The sequence below is a fragment of the Heterocephalus glaber genome, unplaced genomic scaffold (genome assembly GCF_053883595.1).
Source record: "Heterocephalus glaber isolate CG9 unplaced genomic scaffold, H.glaber_assembly_v1.0 deba00001504, whole genome shotgun sequence".
In the NCBI taxonomy this organism is placed as follows: Eukaryota; Metazoa; Chordata; class Mammalia; order Rodentia; family Bathyergidae; genus Heterocephalus; species Heterocephalus glaber.
The window spans coordinates 72,669,896-72,689,140 of record NW_028258324.1 but is presented as its reverse complement, the minus strand read 5'-3'; the positions used below and the strand labels follow the sequence as shown (position 1 = coordinate 72,689,140).

Below are 19,245 nucleotides of genomic sequence, written 5' to 3'. Positions count from 1 at the left end.
ATCCCAGGCGCTGCCAGTTTGCCCTGCCTCAGCCTAAACCCAAGGACCAGATACAGGTGAACTCGGGGCCAAAGGAAAGCGTCCCACACCGAGCCCAGCAACCTCAGGTGACACCAGGCTTCCCTTTAGACCCTAGAATTAAACAAAGCTTAGGAACCACTCATGACTGGGCCTGTTTCTAACGAGCGAAGCTGGAGGACTAGGAGGTCGGGTCAAGACTGTCCCAGGCATGCACCTCGCCTTTTGGGGCATCCTGGAACCAGCTGAGAAATGCTTACAACTGAACCCCCATGTCCTAGCACTGGGCAGCAAGGGGCTGGGAGAGGGCACTGAGAACTGAGGGTTGAGATAAAAATCCAGGCAAAGCCAGGTGTGGTGGTGCACAACTGTGATCCCAGCACTCTGGGAGGCTGAGGCAGGAGGACCGCAGGTTTGAGCTCAGCCCAGGCAACTTAGCAAGATCCTGTCTAAAAGAAATCTCCGGAAAGCTCTCTGGTAAGGCTGAGACAGCCTCCCCAGTCGAAGGCCAGTTTCCTAGGGCTTTTTTCCAGGCAGGTCCCTTGCTATTCAGGCACCCCAGGATTTCTGCTCGAGCTCCCAGTCCTGATGCCCTCTGGCCCCAGCCTGCAAACATTCCCTATGCGGAACAGGTTCAAGGCCTCTCTCTTAGGAAACCAAAGGTAAAAGTGAATTTCAACAAGTAAGGCTTGAGAATAAAACAGCAAACGCAGTCAGCAGCCCCCTGGCACCGCCCCTCAGATTCAGAAGCACCAACCCGGTGGAGTCCCTGCCTGGGACGGGCCAAGGTCCCCGCTGGGGAGCTAACGAGCGCGCGTGAGTGAGACCCCACCTCGCTGTCCCTCCAGCTCCCCTCCCAGCCCTGCAGCGCTGGGCTTTGTCCTGGGATCCAGCCCCACCCAGCCTCCTGGGGTTCTCCCTCCGCCCCCAGGTTCTCAGGGAGGCAGGAGGGTCTCCCAGAAGTCCCTGCCAAGGTCAAAACACCCTTCGGGGCCAGGGCGTCCCCATTTTCCCCGGACATCTGGGCTCCAGCTTCTCTGAAGACCCAGGGCAGGAATCTTTCTCCCTGGACACACTTCTTCCTGAAGTCCCCGCATCGGGAGTTCAAGGTTCCCTCGGGTAGTTTAGCAATGACCCTGTGAGCTGAGGCCTCAGGTAGTTTTTTCTTTTCCCCTGTGTTTGTTTCTACGCACTCTGGAAGGCTGGAGGATGAAGCACTTCTCCAGGTAGGAGTCTGTCTGGTCACTAACTTTCAACTGCTTTATGCCAGTTTAGGAAATTACATCTCTCTTACCTGACTTTGCCTCTCGCTGGAACATCAAAAGTTCCACCCGGGTGCTGCTGCTTCTCCTGAAAAACCTTGACATTTCCAGAGAATCACATCCTACTCTGCCACTGGCTTCTCTTGTTTTCAGTCGTGTTAATGTCTCTGCCTAGGAAATCATCTTTCCTATTCATGTAGAAGCAGATCCATTTACTCTGAGTTAAAAACCACCTCCTGGAAAGGTTAACGATATGGGCAGGTTCGATACTTGCAAAACTGTTAAGAATTATAGCAAAGAAAAAAAAAGTTTTAAACCTGGAAACCTTTTAAATGAAGTTGCTTGTGAATTATGACTCATCAAAACACAAAATGTAGGGCCAGGGATTTAGCTCAGTGGTTTCGCTGCCTGCTGCCCAAGCGCAAGGACCTGAGTTCGATCCCCAGTACCAAAAAAACCATAAAATGTCAAGCAGCTATTTTTAATTTTTTTTTTTTTTTTGGTTTTTTTGAGACAAGGTCTTCCTTTGTAGTTCAGGCTGGCCTCGAACTCACAGCAGTCCTCTTGCCTCAGCTTCCACCGGCGTGCGTTACCACGCCTGGCTCATTTTGTAATTCTTATATGAAAACTGAAAAAAATATAGGTGGTATGAAATAGAAGAGGATTTTTGCACCTGCTTGAAATTATATGCAAAATACAGCGATTCACATCTATGTGACAGTTAGAAATGGGTGCCTTGCCTTAAACATTCTGCTGCCAGAGTTGGCCGCTAGGGAGGGGAGGAGAAAGAGAAAACTGTCCTCCCAGTTTCTCCCCGTGGCCTCGTCCTGGCAAAGGGAAGACCCCGAGGACCCTTCGGCTTTGCTTTGCTAATGGACATCTCGGTTTCCTCTTCCTAGTGTGATTGTGATTTTGATCGTGGCCGTTTCCCACGCGTTAGACCTGGGACTAGTAGCCGGTGAGAGGCTTTTTCTTTTTTCGATCACTAACAATTTTCCCGTGGCCTCACACACAGACTCCAGGGCTTGATTTTGCCCTTCAGGGTCAGGCCGCCGAGAACCTGCACGTCTGTCTCCCGGAGGCCTGGCGTTCGGAAGTGACCGCATCCGGCCCCAGGGGGAGCCTCCCATGCGTCCTGGGTCCTCCGAGTTCGTGCCACCAGTGGGGATTCAGGACAGTAAGAGCCGCCTGCCTCCGCTCACCTCCGTCCGCCTGCCTGGGTCCTGGGTGTCTCTGTGGCACTTTCCCCCAAGGGCACGGAGGGTGGGTGGTCACATCAGCAAACATGTGAGAATGATGCCCCTGCCCAAAGGTCTGGAAAGCAGATCCTGTTCTAGGGGGCTCCCACATCCGCCAGCGGGCCGGGGAGATGAGCCAGGGCGCTGCTCGACCTTTGAAAGTGCTTGTCCCGGGCTGTTCATCCCTTCCCTCCTCTTCCATTTCAGGTAAGGAGCTAAACAAAACCTGCTGTCTGAACGGGGGCACCTGCATCTTGGGGTCCTTCTGTGCCTGCCCCCCCTCCTTCTATGGACGCAACTGTGAACGCAACACATACACGCAGTAAGCCAGGAAGGGGCAGAGGCGTGAAAGGGAGGGACAGGGGAGGGAAGAAGGGAGGAGTAGAGGTCTGGCCAGCCCTGGGATCCCGGGAGGCTGAGGCAGGAGGATGTCTTCGAGTTCAAGGCCGAGCTGAGCTACACAGTGAGTTCAAGGCCAGCCTGAACTGCATAGCCAGATCCTGTCTCAGAAACAAAACAAGGCAGCCTCACCCGTTCCTTCTCAGGAAGTGTGGCTCTCTGCCCCACGGCTCCTGGCTGCTGCCCCGGAAGTGTTCCATGTGCAGGTGCTGGCTCGGCCAGATCCGCTGCTTCCCCCAGACCTTCCTGCCCGGCTGTGGTAAGCAGGTGTCCCCTCCTCTGTCCTGGCAGATTCTTCAGCAGCCTGGGGGTGCCCGGTTAATGGGGTCACTCCCCCACCTTCAGGTCGTCCTGCCACCTGCATGGGTCCCTCGAGGCTGCTCGATGGTGGCCGCCAGTGAACCTCTTCTGGGGACGGTGGGCAGGAGACTCGGGGTCGTGGACCCTGGGTGGCGCCCTTTGTTTGTCCTTTCGGGGATACAGTCAGACCCACCAGGGCCCTGACGCTGTGCGTGTCCTTAGCAACGTCCTCCTGCACCCTGAAAGGCCGCAGGGATGGGTCCCTTGCTCTGGAAAGAAGGGCAGGAATTGAAAGTGCCCCAGTGGGGTGCAAAGGAAAGCAAATGTCTCGCTGAGCACCAGAGGAGACCCCACCCTGCCCAGGGACAGGGACAGGAACGGGTGCCTGGTGTCTGGTAACCACAGGGCCCGTGATGGGATGAGCGGGGACTGCGTTTTCCTCCCGGAATCTGGGGCCCAAGATGTGCTGCCTCCACTGCACCACAGCCTCACTGAGTCCACCCCACCCAGCGTCCCTTGCTGGGACCGTGACCAGGCAACCGCTGTCCAGGGGAGAGTAACTGCTCAGGAGGCTGCAGCGCTGTTCCCGATGCACTGCGATGGCTCCCTAGCAACCCCTCTGTCCCCGCAGACGCCCACATGAGGGACCAGCACCTGGTGGCTTCCGGGACACGGGAGTCGGCACCACTTGCGGGCCCCGCTGTCCTGCTGCCTGGCATCTGCCTTTTCCTGCAGACTCGAGTCTAGATGCCCCGTGAATTTCAAGGCCACTGCTCCAACCTCGGAACTAAAAGATGTTCCTGTTAGATGCTTTGAAATAATGCAGTTTTCATACTGAGCCCTACACTACCTATAGCACCAGCTACTTCTTCCTGTGCCATGCTCTCCCCACAAAAGCTACTTGAAAAAAAAGCCAGTCCCATCTACTGGTGCCTGAGTCTGTGTTTCTTGATATATGTAACTTTTTACGGCTTCCTAATACTTGCTTTTAAACAATTACATCTACAGGTCACTAAAGGCTAATCCTCATGTGGAACTGCTGAGAATCATTTAAGTAGATGAAAGTCAATTAAGATAATTTTGTTGTTTCTGAGACAGTCTAGCTATGTATTCCAGGCCGGCCTTGAACTCATGGCAATCCTCCTGCCTCAGCCTCCTGAGTGCTGGGATCACAGGTGTGCACCACCACACGTGGCTCAAATCATAAAGACAATGAAGTCTATTTGGGAAAAAACTGTATCTAAATTTCCCCAACAAGTTTGCTTTATAAATGAATGTTCTCTCCACGCCATGCAATTCTTTTAATTGTAGAAGAAAGAGACAATGCCACAGTATATTCAGCTTTAAACTGAGTGATGAGAAGCTGTAGAAACCTGCTGGTTATGAGCACGCACAGGAACCACAGGAAATCTACTGACCAAAATGTGAACAGGGTAGTTCCTGGCTGGTGAGGCAAACGTTATTTTGCCACAGTGGGTTTTTCCCTCTAATTTTTTTTTTCTTTAAGACAAGGTCTCTCTAGTTCAGGCTGGCCTGAAATTCACTATGCAACCAGGCTGGCCTTGAACTCCCAGTGATCCTCCTGCCTGAGTCTCCCTCTCAAGTGCTGGGATTGCAGGTGTGCACCACCAGGCCCAGCCTTTCCTTCTGCATTCCTGTTTTCTCAGAGTTTCCCTGGAGGATGTGCTCAGCACTCACAGGAGAGGTGCTGCTCCTCGGAGGCTGCTGGAAAGTCCCGGGCCCAGGCCCTGGCAGGGCCGAGTTTGCCTGTGTCTGATTCTGCTCCACTCTGCTGGGCAGGGTCTGCTTCCCTGTTTCATCACTGCTGGGCCCACAAATTGTTCTCCATTAGTTCTCTGCCAGGGCAGAACTCCAGGTGGTGGGATTGTGCAAGGCCCAGTGGAAAGCAGGTGAAGATTAGCAAGCCAAGCTGGGGATTTAGCTCAGTGGTTCCAGCGCCTGCCCTGAAAGCGCAAGGGCCCGACAAGACAAGCTGCAGAGAGGAGCACAGAGCAGGGTGGGGGCCCATCTGCAAGCCCCAGCCCCCAATCTGAGCCCCGTTAGCATCTCTTCACCGTGGGATTAGAAGTGAAAGAAGACAGATGGATACTTGAACAAAAATGATTCTCAACACACATTTTCTACCTGCCTACTCATCACATGGTGTTTAAAAACTGCAGCAAAGTGTGGCACACACCTGTCATCCCAGCACTTAGGAGGCTGAGGCAGGAGGATCACCCTGAGTTCGAGGTCAGCCTGAGCCACATAGTGAGTTCAAGTTTCCCTGAATAATCTAGCAAGATCCTGTCTCAAAAATAAGTTAAACGAATAAATAAAAGCACAACATGTTGATCCAGCTCAAGGTGAAGGCCCTGGGTTCAATTTCCAGTACCATAAATATAAAAATAATTACCCTTTTACATATACTTTTTTTTCTTTTTAATGAAACCATACGCGTCATTTCCCAGGCAATCAGGACTTAGTTACAGTCACTTCCACAGAATGGGAGCTACTGCCACTCTTCAGTAGTCTCCCTTTTGGGTCTCACTGTGTAGCCCAGCCTGGCCATGAACCTGTGGTCCTCCTGCCTTGGCCTCCCAAGGCCTGGTATTACAGGAGCTCCCTAATTAAAGAAGGCTTTGGCCATTAAAGTGGGCACCTGGATGGGCAGCACACCGGCCCTGGGGAGGGCAGCTGAGGGCCAAGATGAGCCATCTGTGAGCTCTGGGCTAAGGAAAGGATAGGACCAGACCTGCCCAGCACCCAAAGACCTGGGGAGGGAGGAGGAACCTTCCAGAAGGTGCTGAGCACACATTTTATTTTATTTTTGAGATAGAGTCTCACTGTGTAGTTCAGGCTGCCTTGAATTCAGGGCAGTTCTGCCTCAGCCTCCTCAGTGAGTGCTGGGGTTGCAGGTTGCACCCCAACTGGCACCTGGTCAATGCTCCTTTATCCCTTCAGCACTGGGGGTGGAACCCTGGCCCTCCAGCTCTCAAAGCCCACACATGCAAAGCTGCCCCAGAACACGCCTTAGGGCCTCCGGGGGGCACAGCCGGGCCTGTGTAAGATGGAGAAGCAGCCTGGGGTGCCCTGAGTCCTCAGCTTTCCCTGCCGAGGAGGTGCTGTCCTTTCTGGGTGCCCACCAGGGGTCTCTGCCGCCCTGCAGGGTCAGCCCCAGCCAGGATCTGAAAGGGGAGAGGCAGAGGTGGACAGGGGGCACCGGGGACAAAGATGCCACTGCTGGCATCGCTGGCCCAGCAGTGGCCACACGAACCTGGCCTTGCCCCGCCAGCCACCCCGATGTGAGAACAGAGGACTCTGGTCCCGCTGTCCCTTCAGCCTGCCCCCCTTCGGCCTGTCCCTTGGCAGCTGGGCCGTGCCTGGCCAGCCGTGGCCCAACTCAGCAGCCTCCCGGGGGCCTGGCAAGACCCAGCAAAGTCCTGGCCCCGATAATCCTCCCCAGGCGTTGCCAGGGAACCTGCCCTGGTCTCATCTGTCCTCTGAGGGTGACAGGGAAGACCCGGTGACTGGGCTGCCCACCTCCACTGCCCAGCCAGGCGGCTCATCCACAGTAATGACACGGATCAGATTCATAAAGGGCTTGGACGAGGCCGGCCCTGTCCGGGTTACAACTGTTCTCTTTGCAGTGCTGATTGTCACTCTTGGTTCTAAGGATCAAACCCAGGGCCTCCCACATGCAAGACAAATACTCTGCCACTGAGCTACAGCCCCAGCCCCAGCCCTTTTTTATTTTATTTTAAGGTACGGGCTCTCGAAATTGCTCAGGCTGGCCTTGAACTCGTAACCCTCCTGCCTCAGCCTCCTGAGTAGCTTGGATGACAAGTATGCGCCACTGTGCCCGGCCGCCATGCTGGTTTTAAATGTGGTCCCTGAAGGTAAATCACCAGGGAGCAAGTGGGCTTCTCTTTCCTACAGAGTTGTCGGGTTAAATTCGTTGTACTTCTCCCTCTTCCTTCTCTCGTGTGAGATGAACACTACCACGCAGGCAGTCAACTGAAGTGTCCTGCAGACTGACCCAGGGTCAGCAGGAGCCTGGGAGCCAGGAGTTGGGCTGGGTTGGGGACCAAAGGTCACCCGCTTCTGCAGAGCGGTCCCCAGGGTCCTGGCGAAGGGCCCAGGGTTCGAGGCAGAGATGGCAGAGGAGGTGCAGGGCCCCTCCGGGCTCCCGCTGCAGCTCTCGCCAGCCTGGAGCTGTCACATGCTAGGCAGGGCTGAGCCCTGCCCGAGGGTCACAGGAGACCCCCAGGGTGTGGACCCCAAGACTCCTCGCTGTCCACCGAGCAAACCCAGCAGCGGGTCGCGTCCTCCTCGTCAGTTAATTGGCCCCCTTGGCTGATCACTGTTTCCAGTTTCAGTGTCAGGACTGAACTTTGATTTCCCACCTGGGCCGCAGTGAAAGTGACCCTGTTTATATGGATGTTTTCCATTTCCTGATTAGTGTGCCCATGCTATGGCCGGTTTCCACCGGATACAATCAGGAACAACAGGAGCACTTCCTGCCTTAGACTGGGCCGGTTTGAGTCCCAGCTCCGCCACCCACAGCTGTGGGTTCAGGGACTTGGCCTTCGGGCCAGGTTTGCAGGGAAGAGACACAGGGCAAGGTGCCTGAGCACTGGGTGCACCGCCCTCTTCCTCCGGCCAGTAGAAATCGGCCTCCTGTGCCTAAATGCTGAGGAGGCGGGAGGGAGAGGAGAAATTCCTGGAAAGGGGCCTCAGGGCCAGAGGGAAAAAGAGGAAGTTGAGTCTAGAAAACCGCAGGGAGTGTCCGCTTCCGAGGGACAAGGGGCCATTTGTGCTGCAGGCTCTGGGGACCAAGCGATGGCCTCAGAAATCACGACAAGCAGCCAGCACTAACCACTAAGCCACGAGGCAGTGATCTTTTGTCTTTTTCTTTTATGGTACTGGGGATGGAACCCAGGGCCTTCCACTGGCTAGGCCAGCGCCCTACCACTGACTGCATCCCAGCCTTGTATTTGCTCCCTAAGTAGCCCAGGCTGGCCTTGAACTCGAGGTGATCCTCCTGCCTCCTCTCCTGGTTTAGGCTTAATTTTATAAGCTTTTTCTTGGTGGATTTGTTAATAGCTTCAAAGAGGTCTGAGGAACCAAATGTAACCCAACAGGCTTCCCAGAGACTACTGCATCAGACTGATGGCACCTCCAGCCCTTCAAGATTCTCTTCCGCCTGGTAAATATTCATTGTCACTGTGGATTTTTAAAAAGAGGAAATAGGTATTTAAAATCTTAGCCAGGCATGGCTGTGGCATGCACCAAGAGTCCCAATGAACTCAGAAGGCTGAGGCAGGAGGATCCCTTGAGCTCAGGAGTTTGACACCAGTCTGGACAATACAGTGAAATCCTGTAACAAAAAACAAAGCAAACAAATGAACAACAACAACAAAAACCCCCTCAAAATCTTATAGTAAAAATATTTTACAACCTTTTTAAATCCTATCTTCTCTGCTTGTATATAACATTTACCAGCAGAAAAACCCTAAAAACAGAATGTATTTTGTGTGTGTGTGTGTGTGTGTGTCTCGTGTGTGCTAGGGATCAAACCCAAGGCTTCACACATGCTAAGTACATGCTCTACCACTAAGCTGCACACACAACCCAAAGTGGGTTTTTCTTTTTCTTTTTAAAATTTTTTTGGGGGGTACTGGGGATGGAAATCAGGACCTTGCACTTTCGAGGCAGGTGGCTGAACCACTGAGGTAAATCCCCAGGCCCTCTTTTCAGTTTTTTGAGACAGGGTCTCGCTATGCAGTTCAGGCTGGCCTTGAACTCACTATGTAGCCCAGGGTGGCCTCAAACTCTTGGCAAATCCTCCTGCCTCAGCCTCCCAAGTGCTGGGATTTCAGGCGTGCACCACCATGTCTAGTTCTTACTCTTAAGGCAACCCGTGATTGCCTTTGGCCTGGAAGCTGTCACGAATCCGGGATGCCCTCCTTGCTTGGAGTCCTCTCACTGTCCCGGGTCCAGTCCCTGCCTGGGTGCCGGAGGACTCAGCAGATGTGGCTGTCACTAGGAGCTCTGTCTGAGATTAAAGGCTCTGAGGAACAGCACGCCTCGACCACCATCCCGTAAGGTGACCCCGAGTGTGACCAGCCACACGAGGACTCCTGGTGCAGATAATCCGGAGCCTGAGCCGGGCCCTGCCAGGGCTGCTCACTGGCCTGGCCATGGCAGTGCCGACTGGGGCTGTTTTCCACCAGGACCGAGGCCACCGTGTCCGTGACTCTGCCGCTTGCCTGGTGCCCTTGACCTTGTCTTGCGGGCGTTTGTGTCTGTCCCCCTCGGGTATAAAGGTGGGGACCCGAGGCTGGGGACCAAGCTTGGGCTTGGGAGCCAGGCTGGGTGCATCAGACGCGAGACAGGGCAGGCTCACCCCTAAGGTAACCCTGGGGAACCTCAGCGCGTGGGGCGGGGCGGGCCGGGATCCGGGTCTCCGCCCTTCAGCCCTGGGGGTCTTCTCCCCTCCAGACCCCTCAAGTCCTCCCTCGGCTTGGGGTGCCCCACCCTGTTTGCATTACATTTTGGTACTGGGGATTGAACTCAGGTCCTTGCGCTTGCAGGGCAGGCGAAGGAACCACTGAGCTAAATCCCCAGACCCTGCCCCCACCCTTTTTAGTTTTCATTTCAAGGCAGGCTCTCCAGTCTTGCTAAGTTGCCCAGGCTGGGCTCAAACTTTGATCCTCCTGCCTCAGCCTCCCGGAGGAATGGGATTATAGATGTGCAGGGCCAACCCAATAGAAGTTTTTAATTTTGACAAAGCACAGTTTATTATTGTTTAATGGATCATACTTTTGGTGTCACATCTGAGAGCTCTTTGCCAAACCTCAAATCAGGAAATGCTTCTCCCTGTTCTCTCTCAAACATTTTGTATTTAGAGCTCTGGTGTCCTGGGGGGTTAATTTTGGTGTAAAATAAGGATCAGCTGAGGTTTGTGGTGCTGTTGTTTTCATTAGCATCCTATTGTTCCAAAACCATGTGCTGACAACCTGTGTTTTCTCTGTGGGCAGTGAGATTCCTCCATTATTCTGCATTTTCTCTTACTTACTTACCAGAGTCTTTGCTTTTTACATAGAAATTTTAGAATCAAAAACTCAGAAAATTCACATATACTTTTTTATGGGTTTTTGTTTGTTTGTTTGTTTGTACCGGGGATCGAACTTGGGACCTTGTGTTTTCGAGGCAAGCACTGGAACCACTGAGCTAAATCCCCAGCCCCACTTTTTTCTGTTTATAAAAAAATCCAGCTTGGATTTTGGCTAGAATTACAATGAATAAACAGATCGATTCGCTTGGGGAGAACTGATGTCTTTGCTCCGTTGTCTCCCAGTTCACCAACACGGATCTGTCTTTCCATCCTGTCCCTGTGTCTCCTTTACCAGCGGCTCAGTTGTGAGCAAGCTCCTCTGGTACAGGTTCTGTTAGATTTAAACCTAGGCGTTTCAATGGGGGGGGGGGGGCCCTGCAAATTGCATTGTGTGTGTTAGTTAGTGAGACGGGGTCTGGCTGTGGAGCCCAGGCTGTCCTGGAACCTGAACCATTCCTCCCACCTCAGCCTCCCAAGTGCTGGAATTAAAGCTGTGCACCACCATTTCCAGTTTTAACCAGAACGTCTGAGCTATTGTTTCTTCAAACGTATTTTCCTGTGCCTCGCTCTTTCTCCTCTCCAGGTCTCTGGATTCGCCCTTTTCAGTCCTTTGACCAGAGCTCCCCCTCCCCCCGCCCCACAGACATCCAGTGACCCAGGTCTGCCGCGGGGAGGGCAGGTCTCGCTTCCTTGGCCGGGACTACGGCGCCCCCTGGCGGAAGGCGAGGCTCCTGCACGCGGGGTTGAGGGGCAGCAAACACTGTCTGCCTCTTCCCTCCCGGGACCCCGAGCTGCTGTCCCGGCCCAGAGCTGCGGATCGCGGATCTGGAGTGTGGCGCGGCTTCCTTCGTCTTCCAGGAGTTGCAACCTGTTCAGCTGAAGTCAACATCATAAAGAAAAATGTAAACAGGGCGTGGTGGTGCATGCCTGTACTCCCAGCACTCTGGGAGGCTGAGGCAGGAGGATCCCAAGTTCAGGCCCAGCCTGGGAGGCTTAGTGACTTAGTAAAACCCTGTCTCAAAATAATAATAATACTTTTTTTTTTAAGGGCTGAGGATGCAGAGGCCCTGGGTTCAATCCCCAGTACCACAAAAAAGAAAGAAAGAAAGAAAGAAAGAAAGAAAGAAAGAAAGAAAGAAAGAAAGAAAGAAAGAAAGAAAGAAAGAAAAATGTTAAAAGTGATTGTGCCGGGGATTTAGCTCAGTGGTTCTGCCTTGCAAGCACAAGGTCCTGAGTTCGAACTCCAGTACCAAAAAAAAAAGTGGTTATGCATACTTACAGAAATGGGAAAAATAATCACAAAATAGTTGCTTTTAGGAGGTGTGGGCTTCACTTGGCAGCAGACAGCCCGCTGCTCTCACCAGCTGTGCTGGCCTGAGTCCTAAGACTCATTCCTAGACGCGAAAACTTAAAAATAGATCAGACCCTTTGATTTGGGTAGATACTTGCGTGACCTGAGATGGGAAATTAACTTGGCACAGCGAGGGCTGCCAAGGGACCAGCACCCCTTTCTTTTCTTTGGCTGGCTGGCCTGTGATGGGAAGGGGCCAGCTTTCATTGACGTGGGGTGGAGTCCTAGCTGTGCCTGAGGATGCATCTTCCCCCATTGGTGGTGACGAACTGTGAGTGCTCACTCTCTTCGGAGAGGCCCAGTCTCTCTTTCTGTTTTTGTGACAGTCTCATCCTCCCATATTCCAAGCTGACCTCCTGCTCAGATCCTCCTGCCTCAGCCTCTCAGGTACTGGGATGGCTGGTGTGCGTGGACGGAGGCGCCCTCTGGTGGAAGTGTTCTGGGCTGAAGAGACAGAGGGTCAGAGCAGGGCACATGTCAAGGAGGAAGCCCTGAGTGTCCGCTGTCCATGCCCCTCTCCCCCCTGCTGCACGGCAGGAGTCGGAAGCACAGACACAGACACGCGGCGCCTGTCACAGAGGGGTGAGCCCCGGTGATGAGGTGCTGCCTCGGGTCCGAGAGCCTGGCTGGGGCCTGGCGAACCTCTGTTCGGGAGAGGAGAAACCAGCCAGGTGTGGTGGTGCACACCTTTAATCTCAGCACTCAGGAGGCTGAGGCAGGAGGACCGCTGTGAGTTTGAGGCCAGGCTGGGCTACATAGCAAGAGCCTGTCTCTAAAAAACAACTGCGACAGAGAGGAGAAGCCTTCTCCCTGCTGTCCGCTTTCTCATCTTCTCCTGCTGCGGCCCCAGCTCTCCCCCCACTTCTTCTTATTGAGACAAGGTCTTAAGTCACTAAGTGGCCCAGGCTCCCCTTGAATTTGTGATCCTCCTGCCTCAGCCTCCCAGAAGGCTGGGATGACAGGCGTGTGCCACTGCCTTATCTGTATGTTTTCTTAAATGTGTATTCCTATGGCTGTCGTTAGTTAATTTTGTTTCCTGAGGCTATAAAACTGGTGCTAATCCCTGCTGCGGTTGTGCCCATGGTGGGGACAAATGGCTAAAGCATGTTAAGAAGGGGACCGGTCGTTCTTCAGAGCACTGTTCTCTCAGAGAAGGTCCTCACTCATTTCTGTGTCGGTGTCACCGGTGTTTCCCAGTGAAGCGGCTGGCCGGGTTGTGACAGAGCCCGGCAGAGGCAGAGACTCGGGGAGACCAGGCTGTCAGTCTTCAGCCTGTTGGATTCCGATACATTTGTTTTTCTAGGATCTTAGGTTATTTACTGGAGCCCCGCTCTTTTTCTATTTAATTGTGTGGGGTGTGTGTGTGTGTGCTTGGTTTTCTGAGACAGGCTCTCACTATGCAGCCCAGGCTGGTCTCCAACTGTCAATGATCCTCCTGCCTCAGCCTCCCAGAGAACGGGGATTATAGGTGTGCGCCACTGCACCTGGATAAAATCTGAAGCTTTTTGAGCACTGATGTGACACTAAATGTGGAAAATTCCACACCATGACAGTTTCAGGCCCACGGTTATTACCTTCAAGTGATATGTACAAAGTGCATATGAAACAAATGAATTTCATATTTCAACCTGGGTCGCATCCCCCTAATAGCCCATTATGCACACATAAATATTCCCAGATCAAAGAACAAATTCAAAATCCAAAACACTTCTGCTCCCAAGCATTTTGGATAAGGGAGATTCAGCCTATGTATTTATTCAGAGCTTTATGAGCTGCAAAACATTTCGCATTTGTGATCAAACTTGAACTTCAGAGAAAGCAGAAGCTGGGGGTGGGACGAGAGAGCTTCGCTACCGGGCAGCAGCACCAGAAAGGAAGCTGGTGTCCACCCCCTCTCCTTGCACCCCGCCCCACTGTCCCTGTCCCTGTCTGCAAGGTGGCTGTGGCCTGCCCCTTAGCTGAGTTCTGGAGCTGTTATGGTTTGGATCTAAAATGTCCCCCCAAAGTCTTGCATGTGTGGGCAGTGACTGTGCCTGTGCCACAAGGTGTAGTGCTCACCAGAGGATTCATCCATGGACAAGTCCCCGGATGAGTGTGCTGTAGGAGGTGAGGCCTGGTTGGAGGTGGTCACTGGGGTGTGACTGGAACAGTGAGTTCCTGTCCCTGCTCCTCCCCTCTCTCCCTGCTTCCTGGATGCCCTGGGTCAGGCCAGTCCCTTCTACCATGCTGTTTACGTCCTGGAGCAGCCGGCTATGGACTGAACCCATTGAAACCGTGAGCCAATTAACTCCCCCTCTGTCATAAGCTGTGGGTGTCGGACACTGTGTCCCAGCAATGGGACGGTGACCAGTATTCACTCCTTCAGCACCTCCCCCGGGACATCGGCACCCAGGAGCTTGGATTCACACTGCACCTGGCACTGCTGGGCCCTTCTGAGTCCCAGTGTTTGACCCATCTGCTGGGCCCACCGAACTCTGAGAGTTGGGAAAATTTCTTCATGTAAAAAAAGGGAGAATTTTGATTATGCGGCATGTACAAGGCATGATGGACAAATATGGTGAATATTTAAGCCAAAAAATTATAATGAAAGATACATTGCCTGCAAAATCCTCCCCTCGCTGGGAACACACTCGTCCCATCATCCTGCCCACTTCCTGCAGCAGCTCTGGAGCCCTCTTTCCTGAGGGTCTCTAGTTTTGCTGTCATGCCTGCCTCAATGTCCTGAATCGATGTAAAACGTTCCCTTTCGTGGTCATTTTGACTTTGGGGAGGAGCCAGGTGTCACGTGATGCCAGATCTGCTGAGTAAGGTGGATGAGGACATAGCGTCATGTTTTCATGAGCTGCCTTTCCGTTGGATGGCGCTGGGTGGCTGCATTCACCTTAACTTTGGTCAAACCTCATAAAGACAGTAAAGATGACTTTCAGAACTGCTTCAAAAGTGGCAAGAACGAGGCCAGGTACGGTGGTGCACACTTGTAATCTGAGCCCGAAGGGAAGGCTGAGGCAGGAGGATTGCTGAAAGTCTGAGGCCACCCTGGGCTGCATAGCAAGGCTGTCAAAGCAGAAGGGAGGACGCCTCCACCTGTCAGATGGCTGGGACTCAGAGGGGACCCCTTGCCTCTGCAGGACATGAACCACCAGTACACACGCCGCGAGGTCTTCTGCGGGAATACCTGCCACGACCTCACGCGCTTCTGGGAGCGGGAGATCAGCAAGCAGATGCACCGCCGCCAGTCGGAGGAGAGCCGCCTGGGCCGGAGTGCCCTGAGGAAGTACGCAGCCCCCGCCCCCGGGGGCGCACTTTGATTTTAATGCGTTGGCTTTTAAATCTAAGCTTTATTTCTAGGTCGGCTTTAGTTCATAGCCAGTTTGGGCAGCAGGTAGGAGTGGTTTCCCTGTGGGCCCCCCACCAGCTGCCCCATGTTCAACCTCTGCGAAATCCTGCGGGGACACACCTGCGACAGAGGGCGAAGCGTCCTTTACTCTTCTTGGTTGTTATTTTTAAAACCAAAATCGATTTCCCCTGAGTGCCACACGACCATCATAGAGGATGTTGGTATTTCAATCATGTCTGCATCCGGGCCCTGAATTCTTTGTAGACTCCTGCAGCAGTGTATGGGGGGCACACATCTGTGAGAAGCAATGGAGCAAGTGACACAGTGGCCGATTCCCAACACTCAACTGGGGGAGACCCCTGCGTGGTTCTGAAGGCAGGCTAGAGGTCTCCCCCCATTCTCTGCAGCCCAGGGTGACCATCATGGTGGGACAGTGCAGCCCGCTGCCCCAAGCTTGCAGAGGGGCTTTGAACTTATGATCCTCCTGGCTCAGCCTCCCTAGTATCCTGGGCTTACGGGTGTGTGTAAACACACCTGGTTAGAAAACATCTCCATTTCACTTGTTTTTGAAGGATCGCTTTGCGGTGGGAGGAATTGTAGACCAGGTTTTCCCTCCTGTATTTAAAGACATTGCACTGTCACAGAAAAGTTAAAGGTGGACGTGGTGGTGCATGCCTGTCATCCCAGCATTGAGGAGGCTGAGGCTGGAGGGTCCCTACAAGTTCAGGGACAGCCTGGGCTACCTAGTGAGACTTTATTATTTATACAATTTAAATATTAGCATATATTTACATTTGCAAGTCCCTTGCATGCCCTTTTAAAATCTGAATGCACACACAGTTGGGGGGGGGGTCCCTGGCAGGCGATGAGTCCCCTCTTCGTGCGCTCACTCTATTTCCAGGCTTCGAGAAGAATGGAGGCAGAAGCTGGAATCCAAGCTGAGGCTGCGGAACCCAGACGAGGCCGAGAAGCGACAGAACCCCAGCTGAACCACAGCCTCTGCTCCCCTGCCCCCCGGGGTCCCCACGATCGGGTCCCCATGGATCCCGGAGGGGACTGCCCTGTCCACCCCGCCGAGCCCCGCGGGTGGACCCCATGCCCCGCAGCAGCTTCTTGCTCACGTAATCATCTTTGGGTTTTGACATCCGGGTATTTCTCGTCTTGCGCACAGCGGAAGGGCTTCGGCTCTCCGGGGTGGCTTCACACCCTGCGTGGTCGCCTCGCTCTGCCCTCTCACCTAGGAAACAGTTGCCCGACTCCTTTTGTCTTATTTGCTTTGGATGAAGAGAGAAATGCACCTGTCTGCAGAAGTAGAAATGGTGAAAGTAAACGTAAAATAAGGTTTGAAAGTGAACTGAGCCTTGTATGAATTTAATTGGCTTTTTCAAAACACGTTAACGTTGCTACTATCAGAGCGGTTGTAATAAAATCCGCTCCGGTGCCAGTGCCATGGGCGCCCTGTCCGTGCCCGCCCTTAATTCGAACCCCTCACGTTTGCGTTGCTTTCTGCCGGCCGCGCTGTCCCTGTCTTGTTCTGGACGTTGAAATCTCTGGAGAGGTTTTATTATTTTGTTTTATTTCGGTGCCGGGGCTGGGACCAGGCCCCCCCACCTCCTGGGCAAGCGCTCACCCCTGCTGGGCCCTGGTGGCAGCACGAAGTTGTCACCGTGTGACGTGGGGGAGGACGAGCCCGTGTCCCAGGAGGCGTCCCGGCTCCCTCTGCGACGGCCCCCCTCGCTCACTCCTCCTTACTCTGGGTGAACTGTAACCGAATGCACCCCAGCTTCGGGAGCAGCTACCCGGGGAGTTCGACAGACGCCTGGGCGCGCGGGAGCCACTGTGATTCACTGGAGATCAGAGTGCTGGGGTTTTTCCCAAGTTCTTTTCTCACCCAGCCCCAGCTTCTCCGGTCTCGGGACAAGTGATGCCTGCTTCCCCGGTGACTCAGCCTAAAACCCGGTCACCCCAACTCTTCCTGCCCCTCCCCGCTTCAAAGCGTCAGCTCCTCCTCCTCAGGGCTGCGAGGTTTAGAATTGATATAGGGGGAGGCGATGTAACTCCCAAACCTACTAGATACCAAAAGGCGAGTTCATGCTCTCTAAAATCGAAGAATGACTTCTAGGAACAACGGAGGTTAAGAGTAGGAAAAATTGATTGGGAGACAGAAAGCCTCTGCCTAAGAGAGACAGAAGGGGGTCCAGAAAGTGGGGTACCCGCTCACCCCACTGTTCAAAGATGTTTTATACAGCAAAGCCATGAGGTGAGGTGGGTACAAAGTGAGACAAAACTATAAGGCCCAATGGAAATTTACAAGGTGGGCATGAGGTGGGACAAAACCAAGCGCAACCAATTAGATTACAAGTACAGTCACCCAGGTGGTAATGATTAAATGGGGATCTGATGGGAAAACCAATCACATACAGGGAATTTCCCATTTAGAATATCAATCACTGCTATCTCTCTCTAGGGGAAGCAGTGTCTCTTCTTTTTATAATGCTAACCAGTGAATGGGCCTCAATTGTTCTCCATGTTGGTTCCTTGCAGTGTTGGCTCCTGGAGGCCAGTCCTGTCTAACTGCACACAAGATATCTAATTAACTTACCTATCTGCAATAGAATCTTTTTGCTTGTTTGTTTGTTTTTTGGCACCAGGGATTGAACTGGGGTCCTTGCGCTTGCGCAGCAGGCGGCGAAACCACTGACTACATCCCCAGCCCCCTGCAATAGAATCTTGAAGTGAGAATCATCCTGGAACCAGAGCCAGAGTGGCGCCAGCTCTCAGAGTGGGTCCTGTGTCACTGTCCACGGCCCTGCTGAGTTTGTGCCGGACTGAGGCCCAGCAAGGTCACCCACCACAGAGGCTGGGGAGCCCACTCCCAGGATGGACGGGAACAGGGCACCCACAGTGTCTCCCCAGGGCCCTTCTGCCTTTTGACCCTGCCTTGGCTGTTTTCATCTGTGCTCTAGAAGAGTGGTAGCCTAGCAGGACATGATGGTCCACACCTGCAACCTCAGCGCTCAGGAGGCTGAGGCAGGAAGATCACTGCAGGTTCAAGGCCAGCCTGGACTACACAGTGAGACCCTGCCTCAAAAGGCAAGCAAGCAGGGCCAGGGATTTAGCTCAGTAGCTCTGCTGCCTGCGTCTCAAGGGCAGGGTCCCAAGTTCAATCCCTGGTACCAAAAAAAAAAAAAAAAAAAAGCAAGCAAGCAAACAAACAAATACTCCAGTAGCTTAGCAAAAGGAAATTGCCAACTTTAATAGTGCTAGGGACCCTGAGTCATCCACCCCTCTGTAAATAACCCCTAATGAACTCATTTACTCTCAAGCTGATCTTGCTCCAGTCGTTCTTTGGCCTGCTGGCCCCTCCCCATTTGGAGGCAGTTGTATTTTTTATGTCCCTCCCGGAAATTCACACAACAAATCTACACCACTACATCCCAGTTCTAGGGTAACAGGCATTTTAAAGCACATAAAATGCGTCATCTTTGGTATAAACACGGCATCATTTATAAGAAAAGTTCCATGCTGCCCATTGTCCCCAAGGACCCTTTGCCAGGCGGCTGTGGCCCGGTTACCATGGGGCTGTGCTTACTCTGGTGGGTGCAGCCATCTGGAAGCTCGGTGGAAGTGCGCTTTTCAATCAAGAGAAACAGAATCCTATCCCAGGTCACAGCCTGGGTCCTCTAGGACGCCCCCTGCTGGGGCACTTCAGGTATCACAGGAACCCACCTCAGCCTGTCTGCTCTGCCACTGGGGAACAGATGCGGCAGGGCAGGAGCCCTGGCCCTGACCCCGGAGGAAGACTGTGGGTCCACAATGTCCCCTCCAGGACAGCGATGAGAGGTGGCAGGGAGGCAGGGGCTTTGGACTGGGAAAGCCATTTCCGCGGGGAGAGATTCTATTATAGACAGGCCAACAGGTAAAACAGTTTATGATTTCTTGGGGCCCAAATCTCTTCCAGGCTGAATCTGTATTGAAACTGAAGATTTTTATTGATAGGTATGTTTGGGTTAAAATGTTTTAGGGTTTTGTGGGGTTTTTTTGCAAAAAAATAAATAAATAAAAAATATAGATGTATGTATAGAATGAAATCACTCTTGTAGGATTGAGGCATAAATTTTCATGTCCACCTGTGTGCATGGACCTCATCTTTCTTAAATTTTTAATTAATTAGTTAATATGTGTATTTGTATTTATGTTTTGTTTTTTGAAACAAGGTCTCG

The 19,245-nt window shown here is 53.0% G+C and overlaps 2 protein-coding genes across 2 annotated transcripts; both read left to right on the top strand.

The window, feature by feature from the left end:
• Positions 1-832: 832 nt before the first annotated feature.
• Cripto (cripto, EGF-CFC family member) lies at positions 833-4,145 on the top strand. Its single transcript, XM_021259137.2, has 6 exons — positions 833-1,244; positions 2,180-2,238; positions 2,323-2,457; positions 2,726-2,840; positions 3,064-3,176; positions 3,849-4,145. The coding sequence occupies exons 1-6, from the start codon at positions 1,228-1,230 to the stop codon at positions 3,962-3,964; spliced, it is 555 nt and encodes a 184-aa protein (XP_021114796.1). The 5' UTR covers positions 833-1,227; the 3' UTR covers positions 3,965-4,145.
• A 10,668-nt stretch (positions 4,146-14,813) lies between these two features.
• Positions 14,814-16,338, top strand: Fam240a (family with sequence similarity 240 member A). Its single transcript, XM_013075672.3, has 2 exons — positions 14,814-14,959; positions 15,924-16,338. Exons 1-2 carry the CDS (start codon positions 14,817-14,819, stop codon positions 16,009-16,011), a joined length of 231 nt encoding a protein of 76 aa, XP_012931126.1. The 5' UTR covers positions 14,814-14,816; the 3' UTR covers positions 16,012-16,338.
• The last annotated feature ends 2,907 nt before the right edge of the window (positions 16,339-19,245 follow it).

Excerpts from the sequence above, each read along its gene's own strand:
- Cripto (XM_021259137.2), top strand. Across the intron at positions 2,239-2,322 it reads AGACCTGGGACTAGTAGCCG|GGTCAGGCCGCCGAGAACCT; the intron begins GTGAGAGGCTTT and ends TTTGCCCTTCAG. Across the intron at positions 3,177-3,848 it reads GACCTTCCTGCCCGGCTGTG|ACGCCCACATGAGGGACCAG; the intron begins GTAAGCAGGTGT and ends CTGTCCCCGCAG.
- Fam240a (XM_013075672.3), top strand. The coding sequence starts at position 14,817 with ATGAACCACCAGTACACACGCCGCGAGGTCTTCTGCGGGAATACCTGC. Across the intron at positions 14,960-15,923 it reads GGCCGGAGTGCCCTGAGGAA|GCTTCGAGAAGAATGGAGGC; the intron begins GTACGCAGCCCC and ends CTCTATTTCCAG.